Source organism: Gavia stellata, chromosome 27 (assembly GCF_030936135.1).
Source record: "Gavia stellata isolate bGavSte3 chromosome 27, bGavSte3.hap2, whole genome shotgun sequence".
Taxonomy (NCBI): domain Eukaryota; kingdom Metazoa; phylum Chordata; class Aves; order Gaviiformes; family Gaviidae; genus Gavia; species Gavia stellata.
The window spans coordinates 2101448-2129137 of NC_082620.1; the positions used below are offsets into that span (position 1 = coordinate 2101448).

Genomic DNA, 27690 nt, shown 5'->3' on the forward strand with positions numbered 1-27690 from the left:
TAAGATGGAAAGTGTAGAAGTGTGACTGGCATGAGGCTGAATATTGCCTCAAACAGTAATTTGGGGGGGAAATAAGGAGACATCTTTCTGACAAGGGATTTCTAATAGCACTGGGCTTGGGAGATGAGCACATAGTATGGAATTCAAAGGCAGACTGCAGGTTAGATGGTCCAGGGCACATGATTAATTCAGATTATCACAAGTGCAATTTAGCGCCATAGAATAAGTTAAGGATGAGATCCACGTGATAAGCTGCGCAAGCACTAGACATATGCAAGTCCACCATGCAATTTCCATTTCTGTAGCTTCATCATCTACTTGCTAGTCCCGCTCAGTAAATCAGAGGCTCATTGAAATGACCAGACCAATGCTTTTTTCTATGCTTATCCCTATCCCAAATTACCCTGCCCCCAGGCTCAGGCTAGGGGAAGATAGAGTCCTGAGCCAATAAGCCCTTTGTATGGGAAAGAGAGGATACATTATCTGGCAGTCCTGAAGAAAAGAGAGCTTTGCACCCCCAGGAAGGGGAGATTCCCATTTTCCTAATGCTTTTAATAATGTGAGGGCCAAGATACCAGCATATAAATTCTTCTATTCCTTTTGTGCATAGAAAGGCTAACCCAGATTATTTTAGGACTGCTTTATATTTACTTATTGTGCTACCTTCCTGCCTTTCTAAGCCCTCTGCTGTTCCTAGTGGAAGGATGCAAGAAATACTCCCTAATGGCATGAAGGGGAACTCGTAGAAGTGTCCTCTTTTATGTAGCAGGGTGGGTAAAAGTTTTGTGAGGTCTCAATATGGGATGCTCTGTGTAACTTATCTGTGCATAATTCAGCTATTCCACGGCATTACAGGTAAAACCCATTGCACTTCAACCCTCTCATCCTCCTCTCCAGCTTTCTGTGGTATCTGGTTGCTCTCTGCAGGGGTAAATATCAACTACAGGGAAGGAGGGAGTTCAGGAGATAGAAAAAAAATTAGGAACTCAAAATGATGGCAATTTGTCTGAGCTGCAAACAGACAGTTCTCTGGTTTCATCCCTTAGCAGCAGCAGGAGGGAGATTTCTTTGCAGTTTAGACAAGGAGGTGGGGGCCAGCTTGGCCGAGAGCTCCCAGCATTTGCTGCCGCTCAGCACGCTATCCAGTTACCCTAGGATTGGGTGTCCCGGCCAGAATCCACCAGACGGGCTTGGTGCTGGCAGCTGAAATTCTAGAGGAGAAGCATGGCATTTCCATTCTCACAACAGAGAAAAGGGGATTACATTTGGCCTCTGCGGACTTGGTCCCCCCACGCACACATGCACTTTAGTCCTCCCCCTCCTGACAGAAAGAGCGGACACTGCTGAAAGTTTTACCCAGGCTTCACGTGGGAAATGGCTGTGTTTCTTGCTTGTTTTCCAGCCTGTAGCACACAAAGCCTTGTGCCTGTCCAGCTCAGCTGCTGGATCCCCAAAGCATTTTCCACGCAGTTTCCCCAGTTTAGAGGCCATTCAGCCTCTATTCCAGACCTGAGGCTGCTGAGGAGTGAGAGGTCAGCCGGGAATTTTTGTGTTCAGCTACTTCATCCCGTGATGATGTTTTTTGTGCCACTTCATATAAGAACACCGACTTGTTTGTGCAAAGGATAGTCCCACATGATTAAACCACTACCTATCGTGATCTCTTGTGTCATATTCCTTCCTAGACCTTAGGGAGAGACCTCAGGGTAACCCGAGCAGTGATTTGTGATGGTTTCATGCTGGGACAGCCTTTGTAGGAGAGAGATCTTGCTCTGAGTGTTGCCGGTTTGAGAAAGCGGACTTCACAGGCTGGCCAGCTGCAGCCAGATGAGTCACCTTGCATCTGTCAGGATGCACTCGGTGGCTGCAGCAGTCATGGATTATCAGAAAGTAGCTCAGTACCCGGGAGCAGGAACACGCAGCAGCGAGGTCCCCGTCGCTCCCCAAAGGTCGCGTGGGTTAGCAGCAGCTGTCACAGATTCAGCTGGGCTGACTCAGTGGCTTGTAACTGCCTCCAGGCTGGCATTAATGTCTGTGCCAAAACTTAGCAAAGATGTAGAGACCCGAAGCAAAGTTAAATATGAAGAGTGAGTAACCAGTTAGCAGTCATACAGAGTGTGATTGCTGGCCCTGGAGCTTCTGTCTCATCGTTTCTCACAAGAGTGGGTTTTAAACCCAGTGTGTGCGTGGGTGGGTGGGATTTCATAAATACATTGTAAATATTTCCAACTCATTTTCGTCCCACAGAGGAATCATTTCCCATTTATTTGAGAATACCTGTCAACCTCAACTAGAACAAGGCCAGGCACCAAGACATCCTTAGCCAGGTCATGCTTCACACTGGCAGCAAGAACAAACCTTGCGTCATCTGTTTTGAAGTTCAGACCTGTGCTAGCTGCGTATTGCCCCTCGCTGTGGCTCAATAGCTCAATACAGTGGTAAACTCAGTATTAAGTCCAGTGACGTCCTGATCAGCACCTGACAGTCCTTCCAGCAATGCGTATGCTGCAGTGCAGGCTGAGGTGGGAGGAAATTAAGTGAATTAAGCAGTATGTTACAAGTCAACATAAAGAGAAAAGTGAGGGCCACATTTGACTGCGCCTCTGCCATTTATAATGATGGGAGATTCCATGGGTGCTTTTCAAACAGCAAATAGGACTGCTGTTTGCAAATAGGACTCCCTGACTGCTTTTCAAACAGGACTATACTGTATTCTGGGCTGCTTCCATCTCTAGCACATGTCTTCTGCCTTTTAAAATGTTGTCTTGTTTTTTAGGAGGGTTTTTTCCACTGCTTCATCTCCTAAAATTTCTGCTGCCCCTTTAGATACAAGCCTGTATCTTAACTGCGTCTGACTGTTCACTGTAGCATGTTGAGGTTTTGCAAGGGATTATTCAAAAGCAAAAGATCATTGGTTTGTTGCAGATGGCTCCTTTCTAGCTGGAGAACATATTAAGGTATAGTTACGTCAGGTGCTTCCTATACTTTCATAACATGTTATTTCTGAGACCTTTGAATCTTTTAACAAACCCATAGGATCACCCAGAGATTAAGACAATTCCAGAAATACGAAGAGCCAAGAGAAACTTGTTCACCATCTCATATTTGTTGCTTTAATTTTCTCAGGGCTTTCGGTGGCTTTTTGCTCCATGAGCAAATTCATTCCCAGTGAAGGTTGGAGTCAGATTTTATGATTTCTGGTTTATCGCTGTTTCTTGATAGTATTCCTGGAGGGCCACTTGAGGCACAGGTCAGGCTCTGCCCACAAATTTACACTCTAAACTCAGGGACCTTCTTAGTCTGCATAACCATAGCACAGTTTTGTTTTTCCTGACATCGTCCCAGGGCTCCCTTCTCTTCCACTGTCCAGGATAATGTTTTCCTCAGCCACGTTGGGGTGGGATTAGAGATCATCTGAATCCCTGTCAGGAGCACACTGATCCTGGCAGAAGCGTGAGAAGAGCCAGCTGAGCCCTGTTTTTTTTTGGGAAACCTGGCAATTGGGAAGGACATGATGTTAGCTGGCGAGAGGGGAGCAGGCATCGCGGTGTCTGGCTCCAGCGAGACAGCGCTCCTTCCTTCAGTGACACGGATCCCTTCTGTCTGGTTCTTTTTTTTTTCTTTTTTTCTTTTTTTTTTTTTTTTTGTCGGAGACACTGTGCCTATAATAAGCATTCAAAATGAGTCTTGCTGGGCCAGGAGAAGGGGAGGGGAAGAAAGAGGGGGAGGAGAGGGTGAGATTTGGGGGGGGAGGGGGAAAGGGAGGAGGGGGTTTAAATAGCAAAGAATTAGAAAAAAAAAATCTGATGCAAATCACTAGTAGAGAGAAAATTATGTGCAATTACCCAAGCGATACTGGGCAGCCGTGCCCACCCCAACCAACAAGATCTCATTAACAAGCAGAAAATAAGATTGAAATGGTGTGTAAAAGAGCTGAAAAATGAATTTGAATGCTGCATTTGTCCACAATTACCCCCTCGTTCACACATATTTTATTGCAATTTTTTTATTATTCTTAATCTTTCCATCCCTCAAAGCAGATTGGGAACATCCTGGCATTACAGTTGCTGAGGGAGGAAGCATTAAGGATTCCCCGTTTCCCTGAAAGGAGACCCTTCTTTCGCTCGAATTTTAAAGGGTTGGTTTTGGACGGATAAGGATTCATTTCTCCGGCTTATCTTAGTGTAGGAACATGTTCTTCTAATATTCTTTAACCTCTGATGCTCCTGGGTGCCACCCCACACGAGGGTTTTTCTTCAACCTTGCGTCCTGGGTTCCTCCACCTCCCTTTTCCATCTCGCCTTCCCCTTTCTACTCTCCTCCTTTTCCACTCCAGTTTTTTTCCATGTGGTCTCTGCTCTGTTCCCCCCATGCTGCCTCCTCCGTGTTCCCCCTGCAGCCCCATCTCTCTAGAGGACCTTGATTCCCTCAAACAAAGTGTTTGCCCTTCAGAAAGTGGCTGCTGTCCCTTTTCTGAGTCGCAATTATTCCTCGCACCCTGTTTCTTTCTCAGTGAGCAGTCTTCAACCTCCCCACGACCTTGTGGCAGATTGCATGCAGGGTATTTTGGAGAAGGAGGTGAACACGTGCTAAAATCCGTGTCCTTTTTTTGCCAGGGGGATGGGAAGGGGGCATGGGAGCTCCAGGTTTCTCTCTGGGAGAAACTGGCTCTGCTGAGACTGCGTTGGCGTTTTCCCTTGCTCGGTGTCAAATGCAGCTCCATCTCTCTAAACTTTTAACCTATGTGTCCCAGGAAAGCTGGTAGTTTTTCCACTAAAGTTTCTTTCTTTCTTTTTTTTTTATTTAACCAAACAAAGCCCATCTGCTCTTGTCAATTAGACGCCTCTGCTCCTAGCAACGGGAAAAGGGGAGAATGGGACATTTTTCTCGTGTGAAAATAGATACGTATTTATTTGCCTGATTCCTAATGACTCTGTTTCTGCGAGCGAAGGGGTAGGGTGGGAAGGGGGAAATTAATGTCTGAGGGGCCAATTCACTTTCTGTCAATGTTGAGGTTTCATGAGTTTTCTCGATTGATTTGGATGCTCTGGTCCCATTGAGAACTGATTAGAAACAAATAAGGCAGCATCTTATTACCTTAACCCTAACTCTAATGCTCTGGGTGGCACTGATTGCGTTTATTCCTATGTGATTTCCACTCCAGACATTGTGTGTATTACTGAGATATTAGAAACACTGAAGGATTTCAGAGCAAACAGTTGGTTCCTGAGCCTTGAATTCAATAGGACCTTTGTCATTACCTTCGGTGGGTCCAGGATCAGCCCCTCTGGCACTGCACTATTTGTCAACTCAAGTATCAGAACTAGACAAACTGGGGAGAAAGGGGAATAAGGAGTAAATAGGAGAAGAAATATGGAAAAAAAACCTGAGGAGAATGACAAGACCAATGACAGCAGGAAGAAGAAATGCAGGGAGGTGTGAAAGTGTCTGATAAGCCCCCAGACCTCAGAGCAGGGAGCACATATTTAAGACACCCAGGGCTAAGACACAGAAATCTGTACCCAAAAATCCTTCAGTATCCCTTCCCACCCAGACCCCGCTACCCGCTTATGGGATGGTGTGAGCAAAGCTGAAGCCGGGTGGGTGGAACAGGCATCGCAGGGGCTGTAATTCCTGCTGAAATCTGGACAGGACTGGAGGGACTTTCAGCTCTGCTGAAACACCTCTCCTCTGGGTCCTGTCTCTTTTCCACACCAGGGAGGGTAAGAGGGACTTGGCTGGGAGACACAGACTTGGAGAATTCAAATGCAGGATTTGCCCTGCTTTGTGATTAATAAGGGAACTCGAGACAAGGCAGGCAGGGCAGATAGAGAAAATGAGAGATTAGCAATTAATACAGCATCCAGCCTGGTGACGAGCATTTCTGAGTGACCTCTGGCACTCAGAGGCGAGTGTTTCGCTGCGTGGCTCGAAGAGCTGCAATAACCCAGGGACTGGGGAGCTGGTGCTGAGCTGCAAGAGGAATCAAGGGACCGCAGTGGGGAAAGGCAGCCCTGGAATGAGGGACGCGAGACAGAGGAGAAGCTTAAAAGGGAGGAATGCAATAAAAGGAATAATTAGGATTCAGAGGCAGGGGCATGCGTGCATGCTCTTGCACGCCTGTGTGCACAAAGGCATCGATGTCCTGCATGCATGTTCTGTGTGTGCACACCAGTGTGTGTGCCCATGCGTTGTGCGTGCCTGTTAAAATCTAGCAACGGTGTAACAGCTGTGCTCCAGCTGTGCCCTGGCTGTGAAAAGCCATCTATGACAGGAAAAATCTACAGCAACATACTTTGCAGTGGATCAGGCACTAACCCCAACCTGCCCCCCTCTTTTTTTCCACAAAGAGGGGTTGTGGAAAGTGTATTAATTTCCGTGGGTGTGACAGAACAGCAGAGATGGTGTGCTGGGAGAGGAGGTGGGACAGCGTATTGCAGGTATACGGGGGTCCATGACTCTCCTTGCGAGCCTCACACCTGCCCCAGATCAGGAAACGCTACGCACTGAAGATGGACACAGGATTGTGCATTGCTCACATAGTGCCATGTTAGGGGGATATGCCGTGACCTCCAGCTTTCCCAGAGCTGATGGATGCATTTTGAAAGGGGTCATTATTCAGTACAGTTTGTTTTCTGTTTGCTTTACCATCTACGTGTGCTAACGATGAAGGAAACCCACATTTGCTCCCATCCCAAAGCCAGCCAGCTGCTGGGATCACTGAGGGACAGGTTGCAGCCTCTTGGGGCAAAGGTTGCAAGCAGGACATTCGGGGCTGAGAGGACAGGGAGGACTTTGGAGGCTGTATCCAGCTCTGGAGCAATCCTGGAGGGCTGTTCAGAAGAACTATTAGGTCCTGAAGCATCAGGAGAGGCTTATGGGGTAGACATACCCTAAAAGGATCCTGCGCTGGTCTTCTGTGTGAGATGGAAGAGAGTTTGGGTATTGCGTTAGCTTGCAGAGTATTCATCTTGCCGGCTCTCTTGATGCACTGAGTGTGGAGGGGGGAGCAGTATATGGCTGTGCAATACGTGCTTTAGCAATTTGGGGCTACAGGGCTGTGCAGGGGCTTCTGTGCGTGGGGAGCACGGGAAGTGCAAAGGAGATATAGCTGCATGTGCAACAGATAAATAACGGGGGGCTGTCAGGTTGTGGGTTTGTGTCACACGGGGGTTTCCATCTCGCGCAGTGGTGGACGCGAGGGAAGATGGCTTGGGTGCAGCAAGGCCTCCTGCTGCAAGATGCTGCTTCTTGCCTCCATCAGACAGACGTGCACGAGATCAGTTTACAGTGCGGGCTGAAGATCAGAAATCCTAGCAGGGTCTGGGGTGTGTGAGCAGTAAATTGATCAAAGGTGCGGAGGGTCTTAGCTCGCCGCAGTAAGCTGGAGTCAGCCCTTAAGCCTATCCAGTTTGGAGATGAGGGGGATCTTATTTCAGGGAATAAGTACCTGAAAGGGAATTGTGAGCAACACAGGGGAAAGGGTGGGGAGCTGCTTGCCAAGCAGATATAGGAAAATCACAGGGACTGGCTTGAGAGATTGAAGGGAAAGAGGCAAGGCTGACACCAAGGGGGGTGTTTTGGGGTAGGAGTCCACCCACCAAGCCAGTGCAGAGCTGAAACAGGGATTTCCGAGCGGCCCATGCGGGTGGGAGCTCTTACCACGATTCTTGCTTCAGTGCAAAGCTTGGTGTGGGACCCATCGACGTGTGGGGCCAAGTCTGCGTTGAGGAAGGCCCTGTGGAGAGCTCACCTGTTAGTCTGGGGGAAATATCTGCGCTGATGCATGCCCCACACCTCCCTCCGGCTGCCCTTTTGGAGGGACGCTGGTGGGGGGATGCACCCGACAGGGAATGGGGAAGAGGGAAAGCGAAGGCTGCTGTGGTCTGTCTCTCCCCTGAGATCTGGAGCGGCAGAGAGAGCTCTTCACAGCCTTCTCTCTCTCTGTCTCTCTCCCAGCTTTTCTTCTCCCTCTCCCTTCCCTTCTTCCTCCCTCTCCTCTCTCCTTCCATTTGATGTGGAGGAGAGCTGTCTGCCATTCGCGCGTCTGTACCGAGAAGGGATCAGAAGTTTCAGCGAGCGCTCGGCGCCTCTCCTTTGATCCATGTCCTGAGGCCTGCTTGACAGCGAAAAAAAGCATGGAGACAAAACGACTCAGTCAAAGTGATTCCTGACAACTGTCTCCATGAGATAAGGAAGCTCTCTGTGTCTTGGGTTTTTTTTTTTTTTTTAATACCGCCTCTCCGTTTCCATAAGAAGCGGAGTCACTTTAAACCAGAAGAGCCAGCCAACAGCCAAGCTGCACAGAGAACAGCCGAGCAGAGAGCGCCTGGCTGAGCTTTATCATGTGTCCTGTCTCCCTTTCCATTCCTTTCCCCCTCTTCTTTTTTTTTTTTTAAAAAAATCCCCTCTTTTTCCCATTTTTCTTTCCCTCCTTTCTACATGCTGCGTTACCCTGCCACCTTACCCCAATGCCACCTCTAATTATGCAGTTGCAGAGAAAGCCCAGCGCATTTGCAGGTGGCTGGGACATTATTCAGCTCAATCCCAACCACAGGGAAATGCCTGCCTTCCCCTCGAGGGGCTGGGGGGGAGAGAGAAAGCCCCGTACAGTATCTGACAATAACCAATCCTTTTAGGGATCGGCAGCAGGCCTCATTAATAGCAAGGCATTATGCACCGCTGGCCACTTAAGTGGTCCTTAGAGCTGTTCCCCTGCTGCTGAGCCCCAGATTTTTTAATTATTGTTTTATTTTTCTTGCCTAGTTCATGTCACGCAGGGAAGTGTCCCCTCCTTTCCTTTCTCGCCTCTGGGTTGCTTGCAGGAGTGAGTTTGCAAGGGCTCAGCAACACTAATCCTCACTGGAGGATGCAAGACTTGGCGTGCGTGTTGACACATGGGGGAGCAGGATACGTGCCTTGGAAGGGAACTGTGCTTGCAGCCGGGCTGTCAGGGGCATCCCCAAAGACACAGGCTGCCTCTGGGACAAACGTGATGCAAAAGGGACAGGGAGGTGGCCTCACTTGGGATGCTGAGGGCAACCTGGCTTGGACACATGGGACAGGACCGCTTAGCCCAGGTTGAGGAGCTGGAGGAAAGCAGACGTGGCATGGCTCACTATGCTTCTGCGCTTCCCCATCCTCAACTTCGTAAAGCTGGAGGGGACCTGGGGTCCGCCTGAGGTGACAAGGCTTGGCTTAGGAGTGGGCCTAGAGAGGGGGAGATGGGTTAGTGATCCCTGGCAGGACGAGGGACCAGCCCTGTGCTCCAGCTGGCTCAGGTGATGGGGACAGGGATCAGAGTTCGTCCCAGCGATGCAGAGCCTTATTGTCGGGGAGTTCCTCTTCCCCTCCGCTCGCCATAATTAGGCTATTGTTGTAGGTCTGCTCCAAAGTCAGACTCCATTAGCATGCAGGATGGGGGGTGGAGGGGAGCGAGGGGGGACACACGGAGGGAGAGATTCCCTTCCCCCCAGAACCGCGCTGTGCTGCGCTGATAAACAGTAAATATCGGGGAACAGGATTTCCACATTATCTGAGCGCGGCAGAAAATCAAAATTTCAGTCTAAATCCGAGGAGACGAGGCTCATAAGCTCCTCCAGCTGATACAGACGCCGAGCCCAGCCGGCAAGGCTCAGGAGGCACAAAATAACATTTTTTCGTTCAAAAAAAAAAAAAAGGAAAGAAAAGAAAGAAAAAAGAATGAATGAGAGGGGGAAAGCAAGAAATATTTGGGGGCTGACTGCAAGAAGGAGAGAAGAAGAGGTGGTGCAAAGCAGAGCTTTGTCTGATGTTGCAACCCTTTTCTGATGAGGAAATAAATACCCGGGTGTTTTGGGGAGGGGAGGTTGGACACTGCCCATCCCAGGAACTTTCCAATCGGCGGCTCTGGCTCAGCAGAGTGTTGCTTGGGGATCGACCTGTAGGACACTAACAGCTGCTGGAGGATGATGGCAAACCTTTAATTAGCGATTAGAGTGCGCAGCTGAGCACAAATCCAGCCTCGAATTAGGAGCCACATGGGGTCTCTCCGACCCTAAAAGCCAACACCAGATTCAGTAGCTCTGTGGGGAGCGTGGGTCTGCCCGCTCTAATAAAGCTCTGGGCCATGCGTACTGCTAATAGCATCTCCGTGCCCTGCTCCGGCCCGGCAGACAGGGCAGGAGCCACCCCGGGTGGACACCAACTCCTGCCATGGGACTCGCATGCTGCAGCGAGTAGGAGGTGATGCCAAGTCTGCCTGGGAACCGCTTCCCGAAGGGGCACAGGGCTCCCTAAAAATGAGCAGCAGTGGTGAGAGCAGGTCAGTGATGCAGGAGAGCTGGACTGGAGGTGGTCACTGGTATTGCAGTGAAAAAGGGACACGGTTCTGCCTGCTTCTAAAGGAATTTGCTCCCTCTTATTTTGTGGCGTGGTTTCACACAGCTTTCTGCTCTCCCAGGGAGCAAGGTGGGTTCAGTGACAGATAGGGCTGGCCTTCCTAGGGCATTCAGTTTAGCTACTTGCTGTGTCCCAGGCATTTTTGCATCCTTGGCTGGATCCATGCTCTGTTTCCTCATCTTACCTACATATGAGACTCCAAAAAAGCATTGCTCGCTGCAGAATCCATAGGTCTAGTTTTTTAGCCCAAGGGACTGCATGTTTCTGTACAACACCAGAGGCTTTGAGCTCTCCCTGGGGCTTTTAGTCATCGCTGTTTGGAGGAATGGAGAAGGAAAAGCAGGGAGCAGTTGCAGAAGATGTTTTCTTGGTTTCTGTCCTCTTGCTCCCGTCACTAGGCCACAGGCTCATTATAACTCAGAATGCAAATAAATTCCTCACTCTGAGCTGCTTCCTTAGCTCTCAGTCTCTTCTGAGCTCCCATGAATGTCCATTCCCCTTTCCTTACCTCATTTCTACGCCCATCTATAAAGTGGCATCTTTCATGCAAAGAATTTTAGGGTCTATGTTCCAGCTCCAGCAAGTTTCTAGTATAAACTCTGTCCATACCATATAGATCCAGGGGACATCAGTGAACTGTATCCCCAGTATTTAGGTTTCTCGCAGGCAAGACTTAAGGCTCTTGGTAACTTCAATGCTTGAGTGACTACTGCTGCCAAGGAAAGGAGGGGGTTTTATTTCAGATGAGGAGGAAGCAGGTGTAACAGATGCCTGTTGGAAACATCGGAGTCTTTTGGAATGGCAAACTGACGTGCACTTGTTAAAGTATGGGAACTTACAGGATGCTGCTGCTGGTCTAGGATGTCCCAACCCCTTTGCACTGTTGGCTCAGATCTTGTCCTGTACTGTTCTCTCTTCTCTTCAGTATTGGGGCAGGTGGAGAGGGCTGGTTTTCCTGAAGTATTTGTCCTTTCCCTTCTCACATGTGTTTACACAGACACACCAGAAGTCCTAAAACTGAAAATCTGAAAGTCAGAACTAGGGTGGCATCTTTCTGGTCACATCATCTGGGTCTGAGGTCAATGCTACAGAGTGGTTGAGCCATTTTACATCAGCTTAGAATCTGTTCATGCATTTTAAAGAGTAAGTGCCCCACATCTCTTTAAAAATTAAGATCTTAATCCCGTACCTTAAGATTGGTATTTAAAAATCCTTTGGCATGCATGCAGGGGTTTCTTCTGTTGTTTAGCCGAGTTAGCAGTGCCTTAGGTTTCACTGTTTGAACAGTTGTCAGCACAGAGTTTTGGCCTCCATTAACTACAAGAAAGACTGATTTAACACTAAACCATGTGCTGGACTGCTAATCAGCACGCACTGATGGATCAAATATATCTCACCCAACACAAACCCCATCTAGGGGATATATAGAAAGTCAGGGGGATATTTGACTCTAAATATCTCCAGTGTCTTTTACTCTCCTGCCTCTTTTACCTACAGCACTGAGTCTCAGACGGCTCCTGCTCTTGGCCTGTTGGCCAGCCCATTGTGTGATCTGGTTTTTCCCATCGTGTCCACATCATTGCACCAGCTTTCCAGCTACATTCTCCCAACCATGCCACAAGATTGCCAGTCCCCCCATCAACCCCACCAGCTACAGCCTCTTCCTCCTTCCCCCACCACTCGTAACCCAGCTCCTGTGTTTCTCCTTGCCTGCTCCCCTTGCTTTATTTCACCCGGGGTCTCAGAGCTGCGGTTCCTGCAAGAGGGTTTCTCAAACCACTCAAGAGCCGCAGGCTTGTCTGGAGGGCGAGAGGTCAAGCACTAGCAAGTGTTTCCGTTTAGTTCCAGATACCAGCCTGACAGGTGGGTGCCTCTTGATTAATTCCCAGTTCCCCTAAATGCTCCCATCGTCATGTGCTGTGGTCCCGTTCAAGCCTAGGCAAAGTCGCGGGGGGAAGAGAGGAGAATATTGGAATGCATTAGGTTCTCTCCATTCAGGCTCTTGCAATGGGACCGCGGCCTGGAACAGTTGCAGATCTTCACCTCCAGCACTCATCGTGGTGACAGTACTTTCAAGTTAAGATGTGTGCTTAGAAAGTGCAGCCAGAAACCTTCGAAGACCCCAGTTCTCCCAGCTTGGCTGCTATGGTGCATTTCTGAACTAACCGCATCTTCTTGCTAATCTACAGTGATGCAAATGTCCAGCTGAGGTTGATACGGTCCAGGAAAATAGGGATTTGGGATCAAGGGAGCATCCTCATCATCTGAGCTGACTCAAGCCTTTGGAGGTGGGCTCTGAAGAGGTTTGTGAGCTCTGTGTGGTGCAAAGTCTGGCTGCTGCTAAGTGCGTCAGTCAGTTTGTGTTGGTTCCTGACCAGTAACAGCTATGGGAGCATGATTTCGGTCATCTTGAAGCAGCATAGTCAAGCTGTGATGATTCTCCCTTTCAGACTGTCGTCATTTAAAGGTAACAAAGAGAGAATATTGCCCAAATTCATTCCTCTTAACTAACACACTTCCATTAGGGGCTCAGTCATCTTACATGCTCTGTATGATGAGTGCAGAGAGACTGGGGTCTTCGGAAAATGAGTCAGACCTCAGGAAAGCTGAATCACTCTTTGTGGATGCCATGGACTATGAAGATATTTATTTTGTCTTTATTGGAACAAGCCTTTTGCTAGAGTCCAAGTCTTCAGAAGTTCTCTTTCCCTCTTTCTCTCATTTCATCTTTCATACACATGAGTTTATAACTCTGTCCAGAAATGCTGGAATTCTCACCAGAACATCTCTGCACACATCCATGCTGGAGAAATTCCCAAGGTTTACATAGCTGAGTGAATTTCAGAGAGGAGGTAAATCCCATTTACCCAGTTAATGCTCTGCAAGGTCCTGCCGAAGGGTTCAGTGGAAGAGCTCAAGAGAGGTAAGGTGGTTTAATGCTTGTGGCAGCAGAGAACTGGAAGTCATGAGACCCATGTCCCCTACTGCTAACTTGGTTACCCAACTCTGGCAAGCTACTTACTCCTGTCTGCAGTGGTTTCCCCATCCACGTAACAGGGAGAGTTGGCGTGGATCCACCATGCAGGAATGCGGAGAGGCTAAAATCACAAGGGGCTACAAAACACAATGAAGAGCAGGGAAGGACAAATCCCAGCATCCTAGAGGTGTTACAACCTCATGAGCAGCAAAGCATCCAGCAGTGCTGAGGTCCTAAGGAAGCAGCCAATGCCAGAGCACTCTTTTTTTTATTTAAAAAAACCCCAAGTTATTAAAATTTTGCCTGGCTGCATCTCTTGCTTATTCAAATACTGCCAATTTCTGTGGATCTCATATCAGCACCCAGCATCTCCCAGCCTCAGTGCTTGGGTTATATGGGAAGAGAGAGAGAGAAAAAAAAAAAAAACTGCAAGCAAAATAAAAGCTGCTATCTGACAGAATCTCTCCTGGGGATCTCAGTTATTAAAAAAAAAAAAAAAAGGAATCATTTTTCTCTTAGCTGGTGTTTGTTGAATGTGCAGGAGCCATAGGCAAATTTTTGCTAATTTTGTGCATGCTTTTATCATACTGGTGATTCACTGGCAGCTTTATCCTCCGATAAGTGGATTAGTTGTTGAGCTAAACAAAAAGGTGTTTGACAACCAGGAAGCTCTAAAGAACATATTTGTTTTCCAAATAATGGAGCTGTGTTTGTTGCTCAGTGCAGTGTGGGGTGGTGTTGTGAATTTCATTAGCCGAAAGGAAAGGCCTCAAAGCTTTTCTCCCTTACACAAGGCTGTGGTTCAGCAAGAGCGTCTCCCTCCTATCAGTGGCAGGTTATTTTTTTTTTTTTTATAGTAGTTTGGCCCCGGAGTGATGCTGATTAGGGAGCGGCTAATGAGCTGTGTTGGCATGAGAGCATGGCAACTTTTGGCGGCGGGGCCGGGCACACGCCAGCTTCATTGGGGAGTAAGCATCACGGGGTTGCTGGATGGTTAGCAGAGCCCTGTGGCTCACAATTAGACCTGGACTTGTAAGGCTGGGAGCTAAACTGAGGGCACAGAGAGATAAATTGACTGAGTGGAAGAGAATAGGGCTAAAATAATGAGCTTAACTTTATCTAAGACTTTCATCGTAATATCTGAGCATCTCGTCATCCTGGGATGTGTTTCTCCTCACGGTACCACGGGGAAGGTTGTTATCTCCAAGGCCAAGAATGGAGGCACAGAGTTTTCATCCTGCTTAAATGTAAGGTAGGAACCCGAGACTTTGTCAAAGCCCTTTGCTAGCCCAAAAGGCCTTCTCTGTAAAAGTGCTTCCATATTTAGTAATTCCATACTTCTATGCAGTTGTGTTTATTTTCAGTCCTTTGGAGTCCTCCCTTCCTCCCTCCCCACTCAGCCGCCCACAGCCCTCTGGCCATATTAGCCGAGTGCCTGGGAGACGATGGGAATTTTTCCCTTGGAGCTGCCGAGAGCTTTGTGACACTCACAGTGGTTGGGGCCAACCTCTGCCTAGCCTGGTGGGTCCTCTCCAATAGCGACCATAAGCAGATTCCTCATGAGGATCAAGAACAGGGTACTTTCCTGGCCTCACATTATTTTCAGCTCAGGGGATTTCCTTAAGAAAGTTGGTTTGTCTGTCTGGTAATCCTCAGTGGACCTTTCTTCCAAGTACTTATCCAGCCTTCTCTTCAGTCCACGCAGCTTAGCATCCATTGCTTCTTGTGGCAAGGAGTCCCACAGGTTGACTCTCCACCGAGTGAAGCACTGCTTCATTTGCTTTGGATTTCACCCTTACTACGTTCCTTCGAGGGCTCGTTCTGGAAGTGACGGTGAATAGTCGATTGATATTCACCCTCTCCGTGTCATTCGTGATGTCTTAGGCTTCCATCAAATCCCCACAGCCTGGGGAACCAGGAAAGGTGCTGACTGATTCCAGCCCACCTTCACCGGCGATGCTGATGGTGCAGAGCGTTTTTCCCCATCTTGCTTGGGCCACGGCAGTTTCGCAGTGAGGCCCTTGGAAGGAATGATGTGGGTTTGTAGAAGTGCATTTTGTGCTTGGGCAAGGGTTGGAGGCACCGGCTCAGGCTTATAAATCTCTGTGGATGCTACTGATAGCAGTGGGAGATGCGTCTCCTGTGGAAATGAAGCATCTTTTCGCATCCTGCTGCCAAACCGTATGTTCTCTGGTGTCCTTTTGAAATATAGACAACCTTGGTGATAAGAAGAACATAATCCCAATGCTTGAAACAGATAGCTCCATCCCTCCTGACATTTTTAGGAGCCCACAGAGATGGAAGGATAGTCAGCCACGCCATTCCCATCCCCTCAGCTTTACTCACGCGACAGCCAGACGTGAATCCAGCAAAGCTTGTTTTCCCCTGGCAAGGGGCTAAAAGCAACGTACCTTTCCTTGACAGCAGCCCCTGCCTGGGAAGGTGATATGAAGAGGGAGCAAACGCAGTGCCATGAGAAAGGGGGGAGGGCTGTGAACAGATCTGCAGTCGCTAGCAATTGCTCCCTCAGCTCTGGCATAGATGAAACGGGGGGAGGGAGGGAAGAAAGGGGGGAAAACGGCAGTCGAAGAGCGAAAGGTCCCCAGCTGGCTGTTAGTGGCATCTGCACTCGGAGTACAGACTCCAGCTGAGAGCTATTTCACTATTTATTTACATGTAATTATTGCTATGAGGTGCAGATATTAACACTGTCAAGAGCAATTTGCCCTGACATTTTTCACTTGCTCTGTTCCCTGACGTTTTGGGTTTGGTGGGATTTTTTTTCGCTCGCTCTCTCTCTCTCTCTCTTCATCGCACTGCTTCAGTTTTGGCAGCGCAGGGACCAGGCTTTTTAATCCAGCGCCCTTCGCAACTCATTAAACTTTGAAATTTAATTTTGTCCAGAGAGAAGCTGGGGCACAGGGAGCATCTCCCACCCCCCTCTCCCCACGCTCTCGCACCCGCCACCCATCTACAGCAGTTCAAGCATTTCCACTCTAAACAAACCAAATTTACCGGTTGCCGCGTTTTCAATTGGAATGCAATCTCCAGCATTAACCTTTGCTTTCGACGCCGCATTTAAAACACACAGAAAGGTGCCCAACCGTTTATTAGGGGGAGAGTTTGAAAGCGCACGTAGAGAAAGCAAATGCAGAACAAATATTTTTTGAACCAGTGCCCAGACCAGCATAGAAATCGCAACCCATTTCAAAAGGTGGGTTAGGACCAGTGACTGTTTCCTACTTCTTTAGGCCCCATTTTTTTTCCCTTCCCTTCACTCCACTCCTGCCTAAACTGTCTGATTTCAATAGCTGGTGACACTTTAAATTAAGACTTCCGGCCTACGCTCAAGCCCTGATTTAATGAGACAGTTGTTGTATGTCATCTAATAAATACCAATTGTGCATTAGAACTTATTTGCCAAGCAGGGAGCAGTGACGTGACAGGCACAACTCACCGCAGCCTGCTTTTTTTCTCAGCCAATATGGTGCTTGTAATCATTTAGCATTTGTTTAATACACAATAGACCGTATTCCTCCCCAGCAGAGCTCCACTGCTCAATGATTCACACTCGTGTTTTATAAACCAGAAGGAAAAAGCTCAGTGTGTACGAGAGCCTGAAGGACTATGCCAGGGTGTGTGTGGGTTGTGTTTATGGAAGAGGTAAATGCTGAGTACTTCTTCAGTGCCTGTGCATGGTGAATTTTTGGAAGGGATTAATTAATAACTCCCATTCCTCCATTTTACCTGCAGCACCTTAGGCCCTTTTTTTCATTCTTAGAGTTGGACCAGACTTGGCTTCTACACCCTTGACGTTGCAGGGGAATAGATTCAGGAATCTGGTGCCTTCCACCTCTTTCTTTTTCTTCTGGGTTTGCTTTCTTGGGATGGGAGTAGAGAGAGAGCCAGGCCCGAGGGGAGCCTGCCAGTCCCCAGATAAAATATCCAGCATTTTGGGGCTTTCGGATTTTGTTTCTTGCTTTGTGCAGAGTCTCATGCAATGGGACATGCTCCTTGACTGCGGCACTTCTGTGTCATTGTGACACAAATAAATAGCAATAGGAATGGCTTCAGTTATAAATCGCCAAGTCCTGTCATGTATCTGTAACATGCTCACCCCTCAGCGGAAAGGATAACTGAGATCACTACGGATGAGGGGATGGGTTGCTGGGACATTTTTGGAAAGAGCAAAATGGTTTCATTTCATTCAACACTCTCTGGAGAGTTTCTTTTTCTCCCTTTGTAAACAAAGGGACAAAACTGTTGCAACTGGATATTTTATTTTCAATATATTTTTGTTACAAATTGCAATGTTTTACTTCATTTTGATCTTTCGATCAAAAGTTTGCATGTGCGCTTGCATCCCTCACCCATTTCCTTTCCATTTTCATTTATGCTATTTGAAAGGCTTTCTTTCATCTAAAAAAAATGTTGTTCATCTTTTTCATAACATTTATTCATCATCTGTCGACCCTTTGTAAACCTTTTATAGAGGGATCTGTAATATAATGCAGAAGCTTAGTAGTATTTTCATTACTGCAAGCTGCGTGTTTAAATGTGATCAGAGCCCAGCATGGAAAGTCAACATTTTCTGTTCTTAGCTTTTTCTCCCCATCCCTCTCTGCCCATCACCTTTTTTTGTGTGTGGCAGTGAAACAGAGCTGATAAAACTGTTCCCACCTTTGTAAAACTTTCTTATATCTTCCAGGGAAAGGCCTATAGATACACTGAACAGCATCATACGGCACTAACATTTTGAGGTTCCCCTCATTTCTGTGCTTAACTTATTTCAAGGCTGTCTGGAATGAGGACATCAACCTTGGATTTGGGATGTTCAAATTCCTGCTCCCCCATAAACTTTTGCGCTGTCTCGAGTTTTAGCCTTTATTGGGCTCATTTTTCCACTCGTAAGGTGAGAGGTGGCAGCCCTGCTCTGCCTAGTGCTGATGATAAATACATTAAAGCAGGTCACAGAAATCTTTGAAGAAAGAAGAATGTTGCAGAAATAAGACACATTTCTGCTTTTTACATAGGTGTGACTTTGGAGAGCACATGCTCTGCCCTGCTGCTTTCTTGGGGAGTGTCTGAAGGGTCGGGATGCTCAGCTCTTGCTGAAGTTCAGGAGGTCGGCTCCCTGATAGAGAAAGCTCCAGACTCCTGGGCCTTTTTGTGTGGACAGGAGGTTTTCCTCTCCACATGATGACCAGGGGAAAATTAATCAGATGGGGGCTTTATTACCGGTGTCCCAAACGCACCCAAAAAGCTCAGGCACCAGCTGGTACATACATTAACTCCAGTGTTGCTTAATCTTGCAGTTTTTAAGATAGTCTCATAGTGGGGCAGGGACAGGAGGAGACAGGACACGCAGATTTTCTGAGGACATCTTAGGTGCTAACACTGGTCTGAACCCAGGGCAAGGCTTAGGGTAAGTAAGACCCAGGCAGTGGTCTCGTTTTCGGGCTTCAGTCTTTCTGCTTTGCCCATGGCCTCAGCCCTGCGTCCTCCCATGCACAGCACCCCTTCCCCAGGGTTCCGAACTTTCTGCCAAGGTCGCGATTCCTCTCTAAGCCGGCGGGTGCAAACCAAACGGAGGAGAGCTGTGCCCGGGGCTGCTGATCCATGTGCTAAGCTCTTCCCCCAGCAGTCACAACCGGGGGTACTGGGGTGCAGCAGGAGCGGGGAGTGTGGGAGATAACCATTGATGTTGTCAACGCTGCCGGGACTTAACGTATTGTGAGATATGGCAGCTTGTTTGCACGGGTGTTAACCAGCCTCTCCTGTCCCCTTCTTGTCACTGCCCAGTCCCTGCCACAGCCAATCTGTGTCCTAATCTCCATCAATTAACAAGAAACACTTTCGCCTCCTCGCTCCCCCCCCAATACCAGACACCCACCCTGAAGCCTCGGATAAAGAGGAAAGAGCCCCCCCAGCCTCGACCCTCTCCCCCTTTACTTTCCACTAACTCGGCGCAACCAATTAGGCATCTGACACCCGTACTGGCTGACAAATTGTTTCTGTCATCTGCTTTCTGTCTTTCATTAAACGAGAGGCGGAGGGGGGAATTGAGAAGGCGGGGGGGGGGCTGGGAGATGTGATCTCCCATGCTTAGCGAGGCCAGATACATTAATTACAAAACGGCCATTTGCAGCATGAAAATGCATTAATTAAATTTATGCAATCATTATCTTTAAATAGTCATATCTTTAAAATAATCAGCCCTTCCTGAGTCTTCCCTCTCCTCCGCTAAGTATCTCTAATCCCTTTTCCACTATTTATCTCTGGATCAACAGTGGCTTGTATGCTTTTAAACTTCTGCATGCAGGAGATGCCTTAAAAACTCTGCTCAAGTAATACAAGGGTGTGATACCTTCACTCTTCCCCTTGGCCCCGCAGCGAGGAGGACAGGTGAGGGGCACAACTCTACTCAGCAAATTGTAGGATGTGCCATTTTTTGGAGGCTTTTGGTCGAGATATTTTCATAAAAGAGAGCTTGTAGCTCAGCCAGGAGTTGTGGGGTTAATGTATAAAGTTCTTTGCTTGCATTTGTACCGGAGAGCAAATTATGTGCTGGTTTACATACCCACTTAGTAAATGTATTGCTGTTTTCATTTGGCAGAGGTTTGATTTTAATGAGGTAACACCCTTCCCTTTGGTGCAGACATAGCTTTGCCAGCAGACAGCTACCTTTCATCGGTGTATCTTTTTCCTCTTAAAAATCACTTAGTTCAAGGCAGTAAATGATATTCATAAGAAAAGCAAAGTTTTAAAAATAGGCATTTTGCTACTCTGATGCTAGAGATCACTTCTTGGGGGCTTCATATTGTAATTCTAAAAAATATTTTATTTTGGAGTACCTTCAGATATAGCCAAAATCAATTTGTGCTAGACAAATAAGAATGGAGTGCAGTTAATGATGTGATAGCCCAGGAGCTTCTACTTCTATACTTTATTATTCAAAGACTTCACCTGTTTGTGCTGGCTACTCAAATAATCATTGTAAACTTATCAAGGTTTGTGCTGCTCCTCGGCAGACCCCAGGTGCAGGAGTGCCAAAATACCCAGGGAAGAATTAATCTCATCCCCTGCTTAAGTAAGCACCTATAACACCACAGGAAAACTCCAGTCCAAATAGCTTTTACAGAGCTGGAGGACTCAAAGTGGGATACTTATCTAAACTCAAATCCTTTAGGGCTTTCTTATCACTTCTGGTTAAAGATTTTGTTCTGCTCTTTGTGTGTCTGCATCGTTTTTAATAAATCCTACATGTTTTTTTCCCTATCTGTAATGCCTAGTGGGACAATGTCCAATTAGATGGGAGCCGACGCAGTGGTATTTGGATCCAAACTTCATGTTGTGTTCAGCTAGAGTCATGAGTTTGGGATTAAGACCAGGTAGAATTTGGGGGTGGATTTAATGGTGATCGAATCCTGCCACATTTCTCACATCTTGGGGGCAGAAATGAGCTCTGGGGTTTCAGAAACAGAAGCAGACAGCTTGTCCTGCACAGGAAAGTCCCCTCAGCAGTCCAAGTGTCCCCAGCCTCCTCTTCAAGAAGTGCATTATGAAACTATAGGCTGTTTGGATCCAGCACAGCATGGACTTAGTGTAAAGGGGATTGCAAATAATGAACACAAAGGGCTCATTTTTCCCTGGACCATCTCTGAGAACGGACATTTCTGGAGGGAAGGGAAAAGCCTTACTATGGAGCACAACAAGGAAAGAGGTTGTTGAGCTAGAACATCTTAGCTGTAAGGGTAATCCTTTATTAAAGCCAGTGTTTTCAGCAAGGATCCCCACTTTCTTCTCTTCTCTTTTCTCCTATTTGTTTACACTAATGCCTCCACACCAGTGGACTCCACACTTTGGTGGCTGCAGCTCCACTGTCCCTGAGTTCAGATTCTATGAGAGTTTTTGGGTTAATGTTTGGCAAAAGCAAGCAGCTTCCCTGTCTTTGAAAATATCACAGTGCTCCCTAGCAGTGGAGAGAAGTCCGAAGGAAGAGCACATGGCACTCACTATGTAGGGCTGCAAAAAGCATTTCCTTGGATTCAGGAGCTGTGATTTTCCTACAAGTGAGGGAAAAAGAGCTCCTGACTTTCAAAATTCACCCCTTTGGTAGCCTCAGAAGATCCAAACTGAACTGAGGTGCTCGCAGACAGGACCGAGGTCTGGATTGTTCATTCATTAGGGTGAGCTGATAAGAGAAACCCTCACCTTAAAAACTGCACCAAGCCCCCCCCGGGAAAGCAGGGAACTGAGAGAGCAGGCGAACAAGCAGCAGAAGAGCTGGCAATAGGAAGCGCTTCTGGTTTTCCCTTTCTTCCATTCTTTTGCCAGCTCGAGTTATTAAGTGTTTGGTGCGAGCCTAGCTAGCACTGCACTTGCTGAACTTATCAGGGTTATTTCATCTCCCCATGACCTCTCCGTATTTACGATGGGAACCCTGGAGGCATTGGCTTTGCTTAACTGGTGTATCTTACACTGCAGTTAAGCTGGACCTTAACTGATTACAGCCCTTCATTGATCAGAGAAAGAGGGAGGGGAAGAGAAAGAGGAGTCCTAGAGCAGATACGCAGGACTATCAGTGCACCAAGCAGCTCGCCTGGGGCTGGGATATGCCACTCGGGGGATTCTTTGTAGTGCAGCTCCTTTCACATTTATAGAGGCTCCCCTCCACTCTCCAAAAAGAGGGAGACAGAGAGAGAAAAGCAGGCGAGGGGGGGCATGGAACGGACTCAAAGGATCTCAGGAAATCTTGTTTCGAAGCAGTAAGTCAGCACCCGCACTCCATTACCAGTGTCCGCGGGGGGTTGTGATAGTGAGCGAGCACAGATCAGCTTAGCTGAGAAATGGAGAGAAAAAAAAAAAAAAAAAGAGGGAGAGAAATGGAAAGGGAGGAGGGGAAGAGGAGACCTTTCTGTGAATTTTGGTTTGTCTTTGTTAGTCTCTGCCGGTGTGGGGCTGCTGAAGAGAGGAATGACAGAAGTTTATAAAACAGTTTTAATTTGCTGGGACTTAGCTGTGCTGCGTGATCTCCCCACCCTGCCATTATTCACATCAGGCAGATGCACAGCAATAGATTTAGGGCTGATTTAGCAGGAAACCTTTGTGTGTGTTTGTTTATTTCTTGATATTTTGAATCTCTCACCAAGCCCTTTTCGTTTCCCGCCTGCCATCAGCATGGCTGAGCTTACCCAAGAATGGACAAATAGGTGCAGAAGAAAAGACACAAGTGATCACCAGCCCAGCCTATTTCCAAAGCCAAACCTGACCTGAGTCCTTCTGCTGGTTTGGAAATGTTTAGGAATTCCAGTTTTCCATGGTTGCGCCTTTCAGCTTTCTCCTCCCAGATGATTTTGTGAGTTCCAAAACACCACAAGTAAGATTCATCTTCCTGCAATTAATACCCTGTGTAAAGTGCCCCAGAGATGCTCCATATCTCAACAAAGAGATTTTTCCATGGAAACTTTCCTTTCCAATGTACTCACCTGGCCTTCACAGAGAAACATATTCACAGGGAAAACAGCATCAGGGTAGAGTTTACTTGTGGTGACTTCTGTTAATGCAGTCTACTGCCTGGATATAAGGAGGATGGGGTGGCTTAGTTTGCCAACCAGCACATTTGGGAAGCATTGGCCTTCTTTTGGCTATTCTATACAAAATGTCTTAGCAATTCCAATTTAATCAGAAAAACCACTTCATTGCTTAGGTGACACAAGGTGAATATGATATAATGCTTAATAAAGCACAAACTGCCCATTTTCAGAGGGGAGATACTCAGCAGTGCATGAAAATCAGACCCCTTTGACAGTTTCAACATGGCAAGGCACTAGTTAGCCCTTTGGCTCAAGTCTCTCCCGTTTCTGGAAGGGGTGAGTCCGTGTCTCTTGATTTTGCTTATTAGGGAAATCAATGCCCGTCGAACTGGAACCCCCCTTTACCTTAAACAGCCCCCACTAGCACGGCATGTCTTTTTGTTTCCTCTCTGGTTATCCAGACTACTAAAAGCTTTGCCATCTGCTTTTATCTAAGTAATAGTAGAGTTTGGTGCCCTAACGCCAGGGATAGTGGCTCGTGTTTCTAGATCAAGCACTTTTTAATGTAATTTCCCTTCACAGTGATGCCTCCCCCATTCCCCTCCAAATTACACTTCTGCTGCAGGATTTCTCATAGCCCTTATTGGATGTATAACCCCACGGTGATTCTGATTTCCTTACGGTATTTCCATTGCAAGAATAGCCCACTTCTCTTTCCCAACCATCCAGATTTAAGCAATTTCTTACCATTATAGCTAAGACCTTCCCATTCTTTTGTATAGCTTAGAAACTTTTCTTTAGACCTTCTCCATAATTTGTACATCTCTACAGAAGCAGGGTGCCCAAAACAAGATGCAGTGCTCCAGGTGGAACCTCACCATAGCCTTGAACAATCAGGTAATAACTTCCCATCGCCTTTTTTTCTAATCCTCCCCTTGTGCAGCCTGCATTGGTCTGCTTTGCTGCAGCTCACCATTGCATCCCCAGCTCCATCTCATCCCCAGCATCTCCCCAAGACCTCTCCATCATAAGTGTGTGGCAGTTCTTCATCCTGTGAACAGGGTCATTTTAGGACACAAATGTTCATCTCCATTTCACCCGCTGTGTCCTAGACCACTCCCTATGGCGTTGAAACATCCTTCAGATGTTTTAAGTCACTGAAAGGCATTGATGATATTTCTGGGTTTATTGTTCACTGCCAAACTGTACCACTGTTCAAGCACAGGCCCACAGTAACTTTGAAGGGATCTGGTATGATCTGTCCCATACTTATCAGAAAGGATTCAGGCACATTGCGCTCTGTTCCTGGCTCTGCTTCTGACACACTTCGCATGGCCTTGGGAAAGGCATTTTACTGGCTTCCATATATTTTCCAATAGAGTAGGGAGGGTTACAAAAATGAGACATTACTGCTATACAACAGCAGCCACGTCAGCCCTGGAGTCCTTCTCTAGCAGGAGGGACTTGTGAGATTGTTTTAGCTCATATTCATAACACTGTTCTCTTTAGCACTAGTAACATGCTGATGGATGGATTATAAATACCTGGCTAGATGAGGTAAAGCTGGGGCAGTGGAGCATCAGGTTTCTTAAGCTTTAACCCACAACAAAATAGAAGTAGAGAGTTAAGTCACCTGCTGATTTATGCCAGTGTGAATCAGGACTGTGCTTGAAGTCAGTGCAGTTGCCCTTAAAGAAGGCTAATGTGAAGTTTGCTCCCCGGGCTCCAAAATTTAGTTGGAAGTGACATTAGATTGCAATTACCCAGATCAGACATTTTCTAGGTGCAAGAAGTGTGAAGCACTGTCCGGATCCTTGGCCTGATTGCAAAATCAAATTTAATGGGTGTACTTACTGGATTGGTTTGGCATATTGGGATACAACTCAGGTGGGTCTAGTGATTTAGAAAATATTCAAAATTAATTGCTTGGTTTTGCGAGTGCAGCGTTAGTGATTGCTACATAAGTCATTTTAGACCTACCTAGGGGCATATTTGCATATATTTATCCTCCTTTCAAGTGAAGATCTTTGGGGAAACTATTTATCTCCTCCCAACTCTTTCTTTGACTTTCAGTAGTCCTACAGTCACCTCTTCATTTTGTTTCCATTTAATGTATGTATAGAGTGATCGACTCTTCCTTTTCCCACCAAGTGAAAATGGATCCACAGAGATCAAAAAACATTAATATGAGGAAGGGTTGCCTTCTGCAAGAGAGAATGAAAAGTTTAACTGAACAGGCTGCAAAATAAACATGGAAAAGATTAAGCTGGGTCCCCACCAAGTAGCTAAGAACAGTCTTGGAGGACAGAGCATGTCCTACCCAGAGCAGCAGCTGAGTCAACCACAAATGGCAGAGAGACCAAGCTCTCATGGAGGAACTCAGAGCGAATCGTTAGCTTGGTCCATGTCACTAGTAAAACCGTAAGTTCCAGCATGTTTCCCAGCACGGCCATCAGGCCCCGGTCAGACTTCCCATGCCCTAGGGGAAGTGGTATAAATGTTGACACCACAGAAGCTGAAGCAAAGAGAGATTTCAGCCTACAAACACTCTTCACAACAGAGAATTTCCTAGTGCTTTTTGCCTGAGGTGGTATCAAATATTCCAACTGATCGCATTTCCAGCCTTTCCCAAAGAGAGAGGATTTCTACCCATTCCTAGGAAGGCAGTGCCACAGCCTCAGAAATGCTACCCACTGCCAGGAGACCCTTCCTCTGGTTTTCCCTTTTCAGTTTCTGCCTGGTATCCAGTCTGCATTCCTTTGGGACCACCTGGCAGCTTCTTTGGAGTTAACACCCTTCAGCTAGTTGCAGATCATTACGTCTTCCCTTTATTCAGAACTTAGCCAGGCTCAGCAGTTTCTAAATGCAGCATTTTTCTAAGGCAGCTTCTGATTTTGGACGCTTTGCGCTGTGTCAAATCGGGTGCCCAGAAATGGAGACACCACAGAATCAGGGGTCACTCTGGAAAATGCTGTCTGCAGGCTCCTGCCTCCCCATCGTTTTGTTTACTTGGGTTTGATCTCCTTACAACACCTCTGTGTCTTCCTGGTGATGGGGCGGGGTGGCATCGCTGAGCATAGACATAAAGCCTGCTCTGTCCAGGGCCTGATGTCTTTATCGGCTGGGCATCTTAGCAAGCTTAAAGCAACGTGATAATTCAGGGCAGGAGATGTAGGGACTCTGAGGATGTATAGCCTGTCTGGCATGGCCTGGGCTGCCCTGGTATATCCCGTAGAGCTCTTGACAGCAGAGACCAGCGAGGTGCAGCAGCCAGGTCTGCAGGAGCAAGGTTTTGTCATGAAACTTATCTGCTCCCCTCCCTCTCCCCTCCCTGGTGCTTTTACACCCTTCTCTATCTAAGTGGTATCTCTCCCTATCACTTGTCTGCCCCTCGAGCCCCTCCTGCCCCCCCAACACACCCAACCGTCCCCCCCAACCCCCAAACCTAAAGTCTGAAGGCCTGATTGCACAGATTGAAGGCCCTAATTGCACTTCCCTTTCCAAAGCCGCGTTCGTTTATCATAAAGGGTGCACATTTCCCCTGCTACAGTTTCCACGGCCAGAGGCCCTGAGGGCCAGCTCAGAAATGGAGGGAATTAATTACATTTTTTTAACTCCCCTTCTTTTAAAGTATGGGAGAGAGTGATGAAACGTCCCGGGGGGGGAACAGGGGGAAGCTGCAGAGATGAGGGTGGGGAGGGAGGCAGCAGCAGGAGGCAAGGGGGGGGCTGGCTTTTTCATCCAGGAGGGTCTTTGTGCATTAACCTTGGTCTCCCCAACACATCAAGACCCCTACCCCCTCTCCCCCTTGACAAATGACCTCCGGAAAGGGTAGAAACAAGGCTGAAGGCTCCTAGCACCATGGCTGTTATTGACTTACCCCGAAGTGCAAGCCCACGCCACGCCTGTGACTGATTTGGGACAGCAGCAAAGGCAAAGGAGATGGGGAAAGGGAGAGAGACAACTGATGAGAGGGAGGGGAAAGGGAAGGCTGTCAATCACTGTGATGGACAGGTAGCAGATTTCCCTCCAGATAAAACCTTACAGATGTGAAGTGGGTATTGATTTTTAGTTAGTGATGATAATGCACCAAGAAGTAATAAATTATAAGAAAGCAAGGTCAAAAAGAAAAGGTAAAAGGACTTTGCATTCTTGAGGAGGGGATTTCTCCAGATGCCCCAGACTTTCCTAAGTTCAAAAGTTGCCTGGAAAATGAGTTTATCCAGCTGAAACAAGAAGTCAGATAACGCTGGCCTGCTGAGGCTGGAGGGCTCATGTAGGGTTATCCGTGCTGGGTGGCTGTGTAGCGAAGAGGGAATAGAAATCTCCGGTTCACTCTTGTTATTTCTAACACCTTTGTGTCCTGGGGTGGAGAAGATCAGACGCTCTCCTCTGATAAACCTGTGCAAACATAGTTTCAGGGGAGCCCAGCCCCAAATTGCTCTCAGCATGTCTGGAAAAGGCAGACACTTCCCACAGTCAGCGTTGCTGAAGAGGGAACGGAGATCTCTGGGGCTCCTGGCTCAGTTGAGGCCCACAGCCTCTGTCAGGGTTCATCTGCAGCACTCAGCCACCTTACCCGCATGGGAGCATCCAACAGGGATGCGCATCTTGTAGCCACCTTCCAACATCTCCCCTGTCTTCAACCTCCCTATGGTTACGTATCCTTTCACCACCCTGGCATTGTTGTGATGAAATATTGGCATCCTTATGTTTTGCTATGGAGTTTCAGAGGGAAATTCAGCCTGTTTTTTTCAGACAGGGGTCTTAGGATGGGATGAATTGTCCTTCAGAAGT

The 27690-nt window shown here is 47.5% G+C and overlaps 1 protein-coding gene across 3 annotated transcripts in view; it reads left to right on the forward strand.

The window, feature by feature from the left end:
• Positions 1-27690, forward strand: part of PAX7 (paired box 7) — a 101686-nt gene that overhangs the window by 66470 nt on the left and 7526 nt on the right. The window contains exon 8 of one of the 3 annotated variants that reach the window (XM_059829956.1): positions 23725-23790. The exons of the other annotated variants lie outside the window; for them this stretch is intronic. Within the exon in view, the coding sequence (XP_059685939.1) occupies positions 23725-23790 (66 nt within the window). The remainder of the gene's footprint in view (positions 1-23724; positions 23791-27690) is intronic. 3 annotated transcript variants of the gene reach the window in all.